The 12,650-nt window shown below is 49.8% G+C and overlaps 1 protein-coding gene across 1 annotated transcript in view; it reads right to left on the bottom strand.

Annotated features, from left to right (window-relative positions):
- Positions 1-11,829, bottom strand: part of PNPLA2 (patatin like domain 2, triacylglycerol lipase) — a 31,308-nt gene extending 19,479 nt beyond the window's left edge. The window contains exon 1 of the mRNA XM_075162959.1: positions 11,405-11,829. Coding sequence (XP_075019060.1) covers positions 11,405-11,591 — 187 coding nt within the window. The 5' untranslated portion in view covers positions 11,592-11,829. The remainder of the gene's footprint in view (positions 1-11,404) is intronic.
- Positions 11,830-12,650: the final 821 nt, after the last annotated feature.

The following is a 12,650-nucleotide window of genomic DNA, read 5'->3' as shown; positions in this document are numbered from 1 at the left end:
CTCCCTCACGGTTAATTTAGCTTAGTTGCCTGTCCCTTGCTATTTCAGCTGTTCCTGTACTTCACCCATGGAAGAGCTAAAAGCCAGTCTCTAACGACGAGCATGGGTTTTGGGAGAGCTGTCCTGTGTTCTTCCTGGGCACAAATCCCCAAGCTGCTCCAGCTCAGCACACACAGCTCCTGCACCTGCCTCTTCCCTGAGTACCGAGAGTAAGCAATGCGCATGCTTTTCCTGCCTGGCCTCTCCCAGTAGATGATACAGTCCTAATTATAACACAGTCCTGTCACCAGCCCAAAAACACAGAGCTGTAAACAAGAGCCACAGAAACAAAAGTTTGCAAGCTGACATCTAGAAAATAATTAACAGAGAACTTTATTGGTTGTTTCCTCACAGACTAGCCAGACAGCTAGAAAGTGCCCGTTGGTTCACCCCAAAGAGTAGAGCATAGCAACGCGCCGGTGATCCAAGGACAACCCCAATTCTTGTGGGCAGTGACCTCAGTTTGTGAAAGATCCCACTGCTTGGCTGGACTTCTGTTCCTCTTCCCATACTCATGCTGAAGCAACCTGGTTTCCACTTGTTGTGCCGAGAGAGCAAGAACCAGACAGATCTTCAGCTGAGCTAAGCTGAACAAAGGCAGACTTGTCCTGAATGGGAACCTGACCCAAGATGTTCCCTGACTGCCTATCAGCGAGGCCGGATGGATGTCAAAGCAGGGCCCAAAAACAAATTCATGCCAGAAGGAAATCAAGTGAGAGCAATGTCTTATGATCTGCCCTTATAAGACATTTTCAGGTGATAGGTGTACCCCACAGCTGGTGACAGCTCTTTAGTTTCAGTGTGAAATCCTAGACGCCTAAAAGCATTGGGTGTGGAAAGGGTATCTATCCCTCACTTGCCAGAAGTTGTGTAACTCCCGCTATTTAACACAAAGAAAAAATGCCCATTTTAAAATATTTGAGGCTGAGGATAGCAGCTAGCAGTGGAGCCTCTAAAGGCACCAATTCTTTTCACATCTCTACACATCTTCCTGTAAGCCAGTAATACTGAAATACACCATGTACCAAAACAAGCTGTTCTTCTGGGACTTCCCTATTTTTTGTTGTTCTGGGTATTTTTATTTTATTTATATTTATTTTAAGGTTTTCACTCAATTCTTCTCTCCTACTATTTTGCCATCAAATAAGAAACAGCTCAGCTGCCTTTGCTCCAGATAAGAGATACAGGAAGGAAGCTTTTCTTTCTTTTTGGTGATACACAATTCCCCCCCCAACACACACCCACTCAGTCTGCAGACAGCCCTGTTGCTTGACCGGCTGTTCCCTGTGATAGGTAACCCTTCCCATCAGAGGCTCTGTGCAGGGATTTAACCCAAGCTCAACAAGCAAATGATTTTGCAAAGGAGATTTCTTAGAAAGCCTGGCCACCTGCTGTAAATAATGGTCTTTCTCCCCCTTTGCTCAAGAGTGAGAGGCACCGACACACACCCCATCAGAGTAACTCCTAGGGATCCCTATCAGACTACAGTAAGCAACACCTATTCTGACCTTACAGGTGGGGCAGTGGAAACACCGAGAGGAAGAGACAGCTTTTCAGGTAGGGCCGGCTCTCGCAGCCAGAGGCAGATGCTGAAGGAAGGCCTCAGCCCACAACACCTTCTGGCTCAGGTTCTCAGTACTCAGCATTGCGACGTCTAGACACAAACAGTGCCAAGACACAGCCTGCGGCAGGAGGGCTAAGTAAATCCAGATCACCTGCAACTGCTTCAGAGCCAGAAGCCTCCCTCTTATTGACATGTTTGTCCCCAAGATGTTTACTTTTTTATTTCAAGTAAAATTTGGGAAAAGAGCAAAAAGCTGTTAGTCACTTTATCTATTCAAGTAAAGCCAAACCAAAAGGAGCCATTTTTCCCCTTTGAGCCAGAAGAGATGGTTATTTTGTGTGCTCTGGCTACCAGTTAATAGATGAACCAGAACCATTGCCACGTCCTGGATGTGAGGAGCATAAGGAGAATATCTGCTTTTAAGTTGCCCCAGTTTTTTCCTCTTGCACAGAGCAGCTCACCAAGCAGCCCACAATGACTGTTGCTGCCTGTCCACCCCCTGGTACCTTCAGGGTAGGACCCTCATGCAAGCCAAAGCGCAGATGCACAATTCATGCCTCATCTCACCTTAAGGCACGTTGCTCTGCTTTATACAGAAGCAAAAAGGCTTTGGGAGAATGGGCACAAGAGCTGCCAGGCTTGATTACGTCTCTAAGTTAAACCTTTGCACCGGACTTCATGTAGTGTTGGCACACCAAAGCCTCACCAGGCGACTGATGTTCTGCAAGCTGACTCCTGCTTTGTTTCTGCAGCCAGGACTGGAGCATTTGCTCTTGCAACACAAATCAGAAAGCAGCACAGCTGCTACTGCGAAACAATCAATAGGAAGGCCAAGAGGCAGCTCAGTTCAGGCAGGCAGCCAGGATCATTCTCTGTCACAACCACAACAGCAATCCCCACTAGCCTAATCTTTCTCCACTGTAATTCCCTAATACGAGGCTTAATGCTGCATTTCTGTTCAGTGCGTTAGAGAGAAATTAAATGGTGTAATGGCACATGAAAAGGAAAAGTTGCTTAGGACTGCAGGCAAGCTGTACTGAAAGCCATGTCCTGTCCTCATCCATCCGTCAATCCCTGCCAATGCTACAGCGCAACTCAAATTGCATGGGGTGACAAGAAAAGAGGATTCACAGAGTAAGAAAAGGTACAGCTCAGATCCCTGCTGTTCACTCTGAGCCAGAGCAATGCTGGGTTTTGGGTCACTTTTTGAAAGCAAGTACTCCGCGAGAGAAAGCTAATGGAGGGGAGAAACGGACCAAAAAACACGCTGTAGTAATGCAAAATTGCCTTTTTCCTCTGCTCTGCATAGAGGCAGAAATGGAACCACATCAGACTCTTGCTTTATTCATCTGAGTGAAAACCACTAACACAAAGCCTCCAGTGACTGGTATTCTGAACAGGAACTGGTGCAGAAGGATCAAGTCTCACCCACATGCACAATGTTACACACACCCCCTCCATACTCATTTCTCAGGGTCAGTTTGCAGGACGGCACCACACACCTAAAGAAAGAGCACACAGTGGAAGTATCACTAGAGGTAAGATGCTTTGGAAGAAGACAGACCAGGGCTACGAGACAGTAGATACCTTTGCCAGGCACCTGCACCACAGATTGATGAAGGCAAAGTGCAGTGAGCAGTCATCGTTTTTGTTTCCAGAGCCTGAACAAACAGCTGCCATGCCAACATCGCTTCAGCTTTATCACACACTAGCCATTAGCCTCAGCTGGCTCAGCAAGGCCCACACACGGCTTTTGGTGGCTTTCAGTCTAACACCTGCTAAATGCTTATAGGCAGCGATTGTTTTGTGTTCACCAGAGATGTTACCAGAGACACGGCTGGCTCTGTCATGCAGAAAAGGGCAGCCCATCTTCCTTCTCCCCTGTCCTTTCTCACTGTACACTTGCGTGGCTGCGAGAGCACTGTCTCACCCTGGCACAGAATGAAAGGAATACCTCTGCAGTCCTCCACTGGCCCTCAGCCTGCATCGTGCCCAGCTCCCTCAGGCCTGCACAGCTAGCCAACTGCTCCAATCCGTGCCAAGCACTTCCCGTGCACCTGCGAGCACACTGCCTGCTGTGCCCGCTGTGCCCTTCCATCTCATACAGGCATGTTAAGTGTCACCTTACGCCCCTGAACTTTTCCCCAGTAGCCGTGGCATGAGCAGAGCCTGCTACCAGCAAGGAAGCGAGAATGAGCTTTGTTCCAAAGCAGTCCTCAGAAGAGGCACAGGCATTTTGTTCTAGAAGGAATCTCATTTTGATGATGAGGCTTATTTGGGAAGCATCTTCAGTCAGACCGCAAAGCAGGCCGCATTCCTTGGGAGCCAAGACACAAGAATATCTGGAGACTGACGTTACCTTTCTTCCATGGCCATCAGCAGCAGCCCCCCCAACATCAACTCCCGGGCATCAAGATGATTCAGGTTCTGAAAGCAGCCACATGAGCAGGACAGGAGCTGCTCACAGAGAGTTGCACAGACCCCTGCAAGGGAAGAGCCTCTGCTCAACCCTTCCTGCAAGGCTGACAGTGCACAAGCAAGGAGAGCAGCAAGACAGATACAGCAATGTGTGATGTAGCACACTCTTCTGCATGCAGAAGTACGGCTAGTTGTCAAATGGTTAGTTTGTTCCCATAAAGAAGTTTTTACCAATCCCACTATATAAGAACACTGGGCTAGATAAATCAATGTAACTCCCCCGGTGCTGACAGCCCACTCTGGAACAGGGCTCTAACTTTCTCCATGCATGACTTAACTATGGCAGCCTGAATCCACACCCTGCCTTCATGATACACTGGAATAACTTTCTTGCCAGGCCCAGCCCTTAATCAGCAGCGTTTAATGAAGCCGGCAAGAGCAGCTCTTGTAATTAGCATATGTAAAGTGCTCCCTGATTCACTTACACGCTCAGATGCCACCTCCTCTACTTCAGGATGCTAAACTAGATAATCCACAGGAGTGGCAGCTCACAGACACTGCCAGAGCCTCCAACACTAAAATGGTACTCAATCCTTTAAATCCTAACCTAAAAGGCTTCCAAAACCAGTATCCATCCAAACAAACTGCAGTATATGAAGAAGAGGAGAAAACTTCATTCTCAGAAGAAATCTTCCAGGCACGGCATAGCCAAAAGCCTGGGAAACAGCTGCAGAAGACACTTCACTAAGCTTGCTGATTCCAGAGGACTTGTCAGACAGAGCCATCAATGTAGATCTGGCCTTTACCTGTACCAGAAAGCACACAGTTTCAAGCCTGGGCAAGTGCCAAAGGGCAGCACAAAGCCCTGGGTTCTACTAAAACTACCAGCTTCCACACCTGACATATCCCAAGCACCAAGAACAAAGTGCACGTCCCTGCTGGGATCGCATGGAACTTGGCTTGTTCTGAGCCTTTCAGCTGGGGAGAGTCCCTTTCTCCAGCAACACTGAGGGCAGCTCTCCCAGACACACTGTACCGCAGATCAGCACAACCCCAGGGACAGGATCAGGCCTGTCACAAGTAGCTATTGTATCAGAAGTGCCAAACTCTCTCCTCCCTTCCTCCTGCCTTTGTAGCTACAAGAGGCAGAGCTACAACAATCTACAGCATCTTTTCACCAGTTCTCTCTCTTCCATGTGCTCTTGGAAGGGATTTTCCACTGCCCCAGACCCTACCACTTCCAGGACACATTCTGCCTTTTCCCAAGGACACAGACTTATTTAGGGTCTTCTACATGGAGTCATTTTCTCCACCCCTTGTTTTCACCAACTCTTGCTCTCTCTGGTGCTTTATGCCTGCTTGACAAGGAAGACAGACCAAGGCAAACACACATACATGGGCTCCCTCGACTCCCAGATTCCTGAAGGCACATCCTGGCTTTCACCTCAAGTCCCAGGAACACTTAGCAGAAAGAAAGAGGCCGAGCATTAGAGATGGGCAAAGGAAATGTAGAAGTGCAGAGGATTCAATGGGAAAGCGGTGGCCAGTTTGGAATCCAGCCAGCGGCAGGGTTTGCCTCCTGGAGAGCAAGGTGGACAGGAGTCACACTGCTCCTTTGACTAGGAGATTTCTGAGCCTTTGCAAAGGCCCTGGAATTAGGAAGCTTGACCATTCCCAGCTCCAGAAAGAAGGAATGCTCACCAAATTACCATTTCTCCAGCCCTTGCACGGTTCTCTTCAAGTACAGTAGAAAGCAAGCACAGCAGAGTTGAAAATCCTCTCCAGTCATGCAGTGAACATTTCATCCCTGGTTCACGGAGAAGCACAGAGCGAGCAGGGGGCTAGCATCAGAGTACAGTCTGGAAGGCAGCTCGGCCCTCTGACAGACAGGAAACAAACACCATCAGCTACTGGACGTGCGGGCAGAGCTGCTGTAACCACTACAGCAGCAGGAGTTTGGAACTGGAAGACAGAGCAAGGAATCTGAGGAAGCTTTTTGATTTATCAGGACTAAACTTAACCTTCAAACATAATCAATAATCGGACTTAGGACCCCGAAGAACACACGACAGCTTCTCGTATTTTATAGGGAAGACTTGCAGGTGCCTTGAAGAGTTTTGGGAGATAAGAGGCAGAAAGAAGTGGAATAGCCTGGACATGCTACAAGTTCAAGAGAGATGCTGAACTTATGGGTCAGAAGAATGACCACGCAAAGACCGCTTGTGCTGTTGCCACTGACATCTGACATTGCAGCTGACAGAGTAAGGCTGGGCACCAAGCTGCTCTGCACACCCACTGTCTGTGTGGGGTGACAAAAGAATAAACACATGCACTGCTATGACTATGTTTTTTGCTAAAAGTGGCTGCTTGGCTTCCCTTGCACTCATCCAACGAGATGCCTGCAAGAGCACCTTTCCTCGTGGGAACTTCCTTATTAGAGCCAGGCAGACAGCAGGAACAAGTTCCTTCCCTCCCAGCAAAAGGTATTGCAGGGTGCTCCGGCTGCTTGGCTGCCAGCTTACTCATCTGGACACCCGAGCCTGCAGCCCTGTGACTGCTGATGGCACTGATCCAGGCACAGCAGCTTCTCCACCAAGCCAGCGAACATTGCTGACTATGTCAGCACAGAACACCCCCCCACCCACCTCTCTTTTCCACCAGGGAAAAAAGCAGCAGCTCTACCGCTTCCAGGGAGCACCCGGAGGTTCCCCGTGAATTACATCCACGTCCCCGTGTAGGTACATAGGGGTGCCTCTCCTTCTGTTGACTGCACTGGGGCTGCTAAGCTCAACAACTTTTTCCCCAGCTAGGGCCTTTACAGGAGATACAAATGACAATCTCCTGTGCAGGGAGGGACTCGAGTTTTGGGAAGCCACAGACGCTATGAAGCTTTCCTTCGTGTACCTGAGGAGATCTATAGATCTCCTCACACAGCCACACAAGACAGCTTATGCTTCACGATTCATGCTTTGGCCAGCATAAACTGGCATTGCTCTGAGAACTCCATAGAGACTAAGCTGATTTATTTCCCTCTCTCAATCTGGGATTTGGTGTTAGCCTCCACACACACGGAGAAAATAACCTCTGTGACCAGTCCTTAAGCCTTTCCATGCACATAATCAAATTTGAGGAGCACAACATTTAAGATGCTGCTATCATTCATTACCTCAACTTCAAAAGGTAAAAGAGGGTTGGTTGGTTCGGTTTTTTTTCCTCCTGCTATCCAATGGAAAAAGTCTCTACAGTCCAGCAGCATATTTCCTGGTGGTCACATGGTGACAGCTGACAAACAAACCTGAATGTCAAATAACTGTTACTTCATCTCAGGTCGAGGCTGAGACAGAGTCCTGGCTAAGAGACTAGTTTAAAAAAAATAAAAATCCTGTAAACAACCCAAAAACACCCCAAACAATGCTGCTCAACCTAGCAGATATATGGCCTCCTTTCTGTATTCTTAGTACTAGAAGCATCTCTTTAGCTTGCTTTATCATTTTCTGCTGACATTGTCATGCTTTAGGAGAACAGCCAACTCCCACAGATGGGGGTTTGACAGCCAGCTTTGCCTCTGACAGCAGAGCCCACCTCTTTCCCCCAAAAAAGCAGCAATTCAGCAGTTCCAACCCACCCTCAGATGAAAGCTGTGTAGGGCAATATTCACATGCTACGCAAACAATTGAGATGCTGTTGGTTAACTATGAGTCACAAGCACAGCCTGGGACCTTAGCATCAGCTCAAAAACAGCTTTTCAGCAATTACAGGTCCACATCCCATTTTTCATCCAGGCTGCTACGCTTCCAAAGCGGGCACACCAAATCCCATACAGCTTACCAGAGTGAGATGATTCAAGACCCTTAACAAAAATATATCCCCTACTCTGTATTAAAGATTTAAGAATCCAACAGTGGCTGCATTTTAGCATTACTCGTGACTGAAAAAAGGAGAGTCTCGTCATGTCACGTAAGCCAGTTTTACTCACCCAGGCCCAGTGACTTAAGGATTTATTCAGGCAGGTAAGCATCCTCAGAGCTCCAGGCCTAGAGTTCGTGAAAAGCTACAGGATTTGAGGTACGCATAAGGAGCAGACTGCAAAGCCAGCACAAAAGGACTTCCCAGTTGCCTGGCATATGAAGGTGCATTTCCTGGTGTGCTGGACTCCAACAGCCCCAAGAGAAGACACAAGCATGACAGAAGGCCATTTCCCAGAAAACCCCCAGGACAAGAAGTGATTCATGCTACAACACTGCAGGATGCACAATCACATAACTTGTAAACACGCGAGACTTTGCCCAATGCACCTTGATAGCCTCACAGATTATTTTAGTGGAAAAACAGAAATGCTTTTTCATGTCAGTGAACAGAAGAACCTCAAAGCTGGAGAGAGCACTTCAGATGGGGGACAATACCACTGTTGTAGCCCTGGAGAATAAATCCAAGATCCCTACAACTTACTGGTAAAGTGCTTAACAAGAGCTAGGCGAGGTCATATCAGACCATAAACACCTCCTGGCCTCTTGTGTAGAAATAAGGTCCTCTGCCTAGCTAATATGGATGCCCAATGTTGCTGTATTTGGTATTCTCAAATGCGCCTTTGAAGCCCACAGTGAGCTCTCAAGGCTGCAGATCATTTGGTCAGGGCTTTCAGTTCAGTTTAGCACGCAGCAAAGCCTTACTGCCATATACAAATGATGACAGTCTGTTCTTAATTCAGAAAGAAGGCAGAATCAGCTCAGAGGCAAGCTGAACAGATGCGAAGGCTGGAAGAAAAGACCTGGAAAAAAAAACACTAAGCAGGATCTTACACTCTGAAGTCCAGGAAAATTTCTGTTCTCTCTGATCAGGGTCTCAAAGGATCGGAACCAAAGAAAAACCCCAAAGGAAGAGGTTTTTCCACTCCTCCCCAGGAAGTATTTATCTTTGCATAGTAGAGTCTCACTGAGTTCAGAGCCAAGTACACATGCATGAAGGCACTAACCTTATCTACACACAGCCAAATAAGCAAGGCTTCTGCAAAATTCCCCTCTGCTTGTCATCCATCAAGAGACACTATATAGCATTCCAATTTGATGGACAGGGCAACAGACAGTGCCATAAGCTTCAAAGCCCACGGGCTATTACACCTACTCTCAGACAGAAACCAGCTGCACGGCAAACACAGATACTCGGGATCCTACGACAGCCTGTACCAGGGTGAACTGCTCTGCGAGTACAGGCTGCAGCTGTACCTTCTGCCCCGTCCCCTTCTTCCCTATGATTTCATTCGAACCGCTGGACTTCAGCCTGGAATCTGCACTGTCAGGAGAGTTTACGACAGGGACAAAGTGCAGCGATACCATGCCCCAACCAAACACCCCGTTTGCTTTTACTTTCAGAAGTCAGCTCTCTTGCCTTAGAGCTGCTCTCTACCCAAGATATATGCCAGCCACACAGGCAGAGTCAAAAGAAAACTATCCCAGCAAAGTCAAACTTAAGACAGAATTTGAACACCCAAGATCCAAGCCTTGGCTGGCTTTAAACAGCACGGTTTGCCCCCTTTCAGGGGCCTAGAAGGGCCCCTAACTCAGTCCTCTTGACTATGCCTCCTATTGTACCTCATAGGGAGTGGGAAAACCTATTCTCATCCTGATTCACAGAAAGCTCTCTACCAGGCTGGGTAACTCCCTGAGGGCAACGCCTAGCGCAGCGTGGATCTCTGGACATATAAATAGCAAGAACAAGGTAGACATGTTAACAGACTTGCTCAACACTATAATGGCATCTGAGCAAGGCAAAGGATTTGGGCACTACCACCAGCCTGTCTCACGTTCGTGCCACACCTCCAAGTAGAACAGGGTCCACCCAGTTAGGGAACTAATTGGGCAGCCACCTCTTCAACAGAAGCAACAGCAGGTAAAGCAACCAAATCCCTGGCAGCTATCAGCAAATGGATCCCTGCAGGACAAGGGATTAGAGGAGGCCTTTTCCCTTGTCCACGATAAAAGCTGGCACCATGGCATGACTACAGCTTTTGAGATCCCAGAGTGGGGTCTGAACAGCTGTTAAGAGCTTCCCATCAAGCTCCAGAAGCAACGGTTACACTTCATTAGGCATTTCTGTAAACAAAATGCTAAGGAAGGGGAAACGTCAAACCTAACTACACAGAAAAAGCTAACTCTTGCTGCATGAAGGCTACATCTCAAAACTCTACCTGTCCCCAAAGAACAGGGAGTGCCTGGTGTGGAAAGACACCTGCGATCAAGGTAAGAGGAGTTCGAGCAGTAAACAGCTCTGGTTTCACTTTGCTCTAGGAGAGGCTTGTAATTCTCTGAGACTAAATAGATATACCTGATTCTCTCACACCACATCCCCCTCTCAAGTTTAAGACACTTTTCTGTATTTGTTATTCTCAAAGTAAAAGCTTCCAAGTACAGACTCTAGCACATGTTTGTTGACTTCCCCCCCCATGTGCAAAACAGCTGAACTTCAAAACAGTGAAAAAACAGGAGGCACCACACACCATTCTCTTCAGCTCTTCCCCAGACATGCCCTAAGGAGGACAGACTACACCGTGTGCCTGCTTCACAGATAACTCTTCTGTAACTTGAAAACAGAGATAATATCTAGCTGGAGATCTAGCTCTTGCAGAGGGCAGGAAGATTCCCCAGTGCCCTACACCCCCAGGAATAACCTTCTTCCAGAAATAAAGATGCTAAGAAAGAATAAAGAGATATTTCCTAGTTACTCAGAGACGCTGTTCAACTCTAATCCGTACATGCAACACGCTGCTTGATGTCTCCACCTCCAGCTGCTTCAGCTCCTGTTCGCGGCCACTAAGAGCTGGTGCCCACACGGCGAGAGGTCGGCTCCTCTCCTCGCCAAGAGCCCCGCCAGACCTACATTGGAGCAAGCCAAACCCACGAACCGAGCCCTCACAAGCCCATGTTACCGTGGTGGGGGTTAAAAACCAGGACCCCTGTGCTGACCCCCTACCATCAGGGGCCTTATTGACGTGTGGCACCGACCTCCTCTGCGGGGCACGGCGGCACCCACCCACCCTCCTTCCCACGGGGGCCAGGTGCCCATTTCAATGCGTGCTTCATCGCCTTACGGGGCTGAGGTGCCTCCGCTTGAGGCACGCAGCCTCAAGGGACCGGGGGGGGGGGGGTATGAACACTGAGGTAAAGGCCTTAAAAACAAAGCGCCGCACGCATTTAGGAAGACCGAGCGGATGCGCTATTTCCACCACCCCCCCCCCGATGCTGTTGTAATTAAAAAGTTAGTAACAGCGGAGGGAAGACTCGAAGGAGCGCTCGGCTCCGGCAGCCGGCTGGCCTCGCTGTGACAGCGCCGGTACCTCAGGCCTGCCTCCCGCCGGTGCCGAGGGCTCCGCGCCCGCCCCGCGCTTACCGAGGCAGGCGCCGCTGACGAGGGCGGTGGCGGTGAGCGCCCCGGCTGAGGCGCCATAGACCTTCCTGGCGTTGGCGACGAGGAAGGGGGCATGTTCCTGCAGGCAGCTGGCTACCCCGATGTGGTAGACCCCCAGGAAGCCGCAGCCGGCGAAGGAGATATTCCAGGTGGAGTCCAGAGGGAACATGGCCTCCGCGCCCCGCGGAACGCGGGGGGGGGAGAAGAAGCAGCCGCGACGGGGAGGGGAAGCCGCGGGGCTCCTCTCACATCACACGGTCGCTGGGCGGGCGGGACGGAGGACGAGAGCCGGGAGACGCTGCTGCTGAAGGACGAGTCGCTAGCACGGCAGGGCTTGCCGCTAGGTTGCCGGCGGCAGCCGCCGAGCTTATATGAGGCGGCCCGGCGCTCGGGCCCGCCCTCGGCCTGCGGAGGGGCCGAGCTGAGGGGCGGCGATGCCGCCGCCCCTCAGCTCGGCCCCTCCGCAGGCCCCAGCCTCGGGCGGGCCGCAGCCGGCCCCTCCTTCCAACCCTTCCTCCGGTGAACCCCCTCTCGCAGCCCCGGGAGGCCGGCCCCCGTGGGCATTGCGGTTATTCGTTAAACCACGGCAGCCGTACCAGCCTCCCTTAAGTGGCAGAGGCTAAGCCAGTTCCTTCGAGGAGAAGGGGGAAAGGAGAGGATTACGGCTCCTCGCAGCACCCCAAACCTTGCTGCGTACCGGGGCAGCAGCCTGTCTTCCCCCCACAAAACATGCTGTTTCTTGGGGGCCTCTGCTCCAAGTTTTTGGGAGTTTCCTGCATGTACAGTCTTTTGTTTTTCGGGAGATGGGCAAGAAATGTGAGAGGAAGGGAAAAGCTTTCCCCTTTCATAAAAAGCTGAGGAGCCAGAGGCTGAGCACAGACACAAGTGCAAGAACAGAGAGGCAGCCCCTCTCTCTTAACAGCTTTTTCTGCTTCTGAACTCACCAAAACACACAGAGTTGCTTACCTTCGCTAACCTTCTCTTAACAGTTTTCTCTACGTGCCTCTAAGCTCACCAAAACGCTTACCTTTGGTCAGGGCAACTGCAATTTTCGGTGGTGCTTCTGCACAAGCTCTTAGCACAGGCAAGCCCGTGGCATATCAGCTCACAACGGAGCAGCACTGGGTGAGAGGCCAGTGCTATTAGGAGATCAAAATAGATTTCAGAAGCTGGAAAGATTCTGTTGTCATAAACAATACAGACTATAGTCATTCAAACAATTAGATAA

Source organism: Calonectris borealis, chromosome 14 (genome assembly GCF_964195595.1).
Source record: "Calonectris borealis chromosome 14, bCalBor7.hap1.2, whole genome shotgun sequence".
NCBI lineage: Eukaryota > Metazoa > Chordata > Aves > Procellariiformes > Procellariidae > Calonectris > Calonectris borealis.
This window is presented reverse-complemented; position numbering and strand designations above follow the sequence as displayed.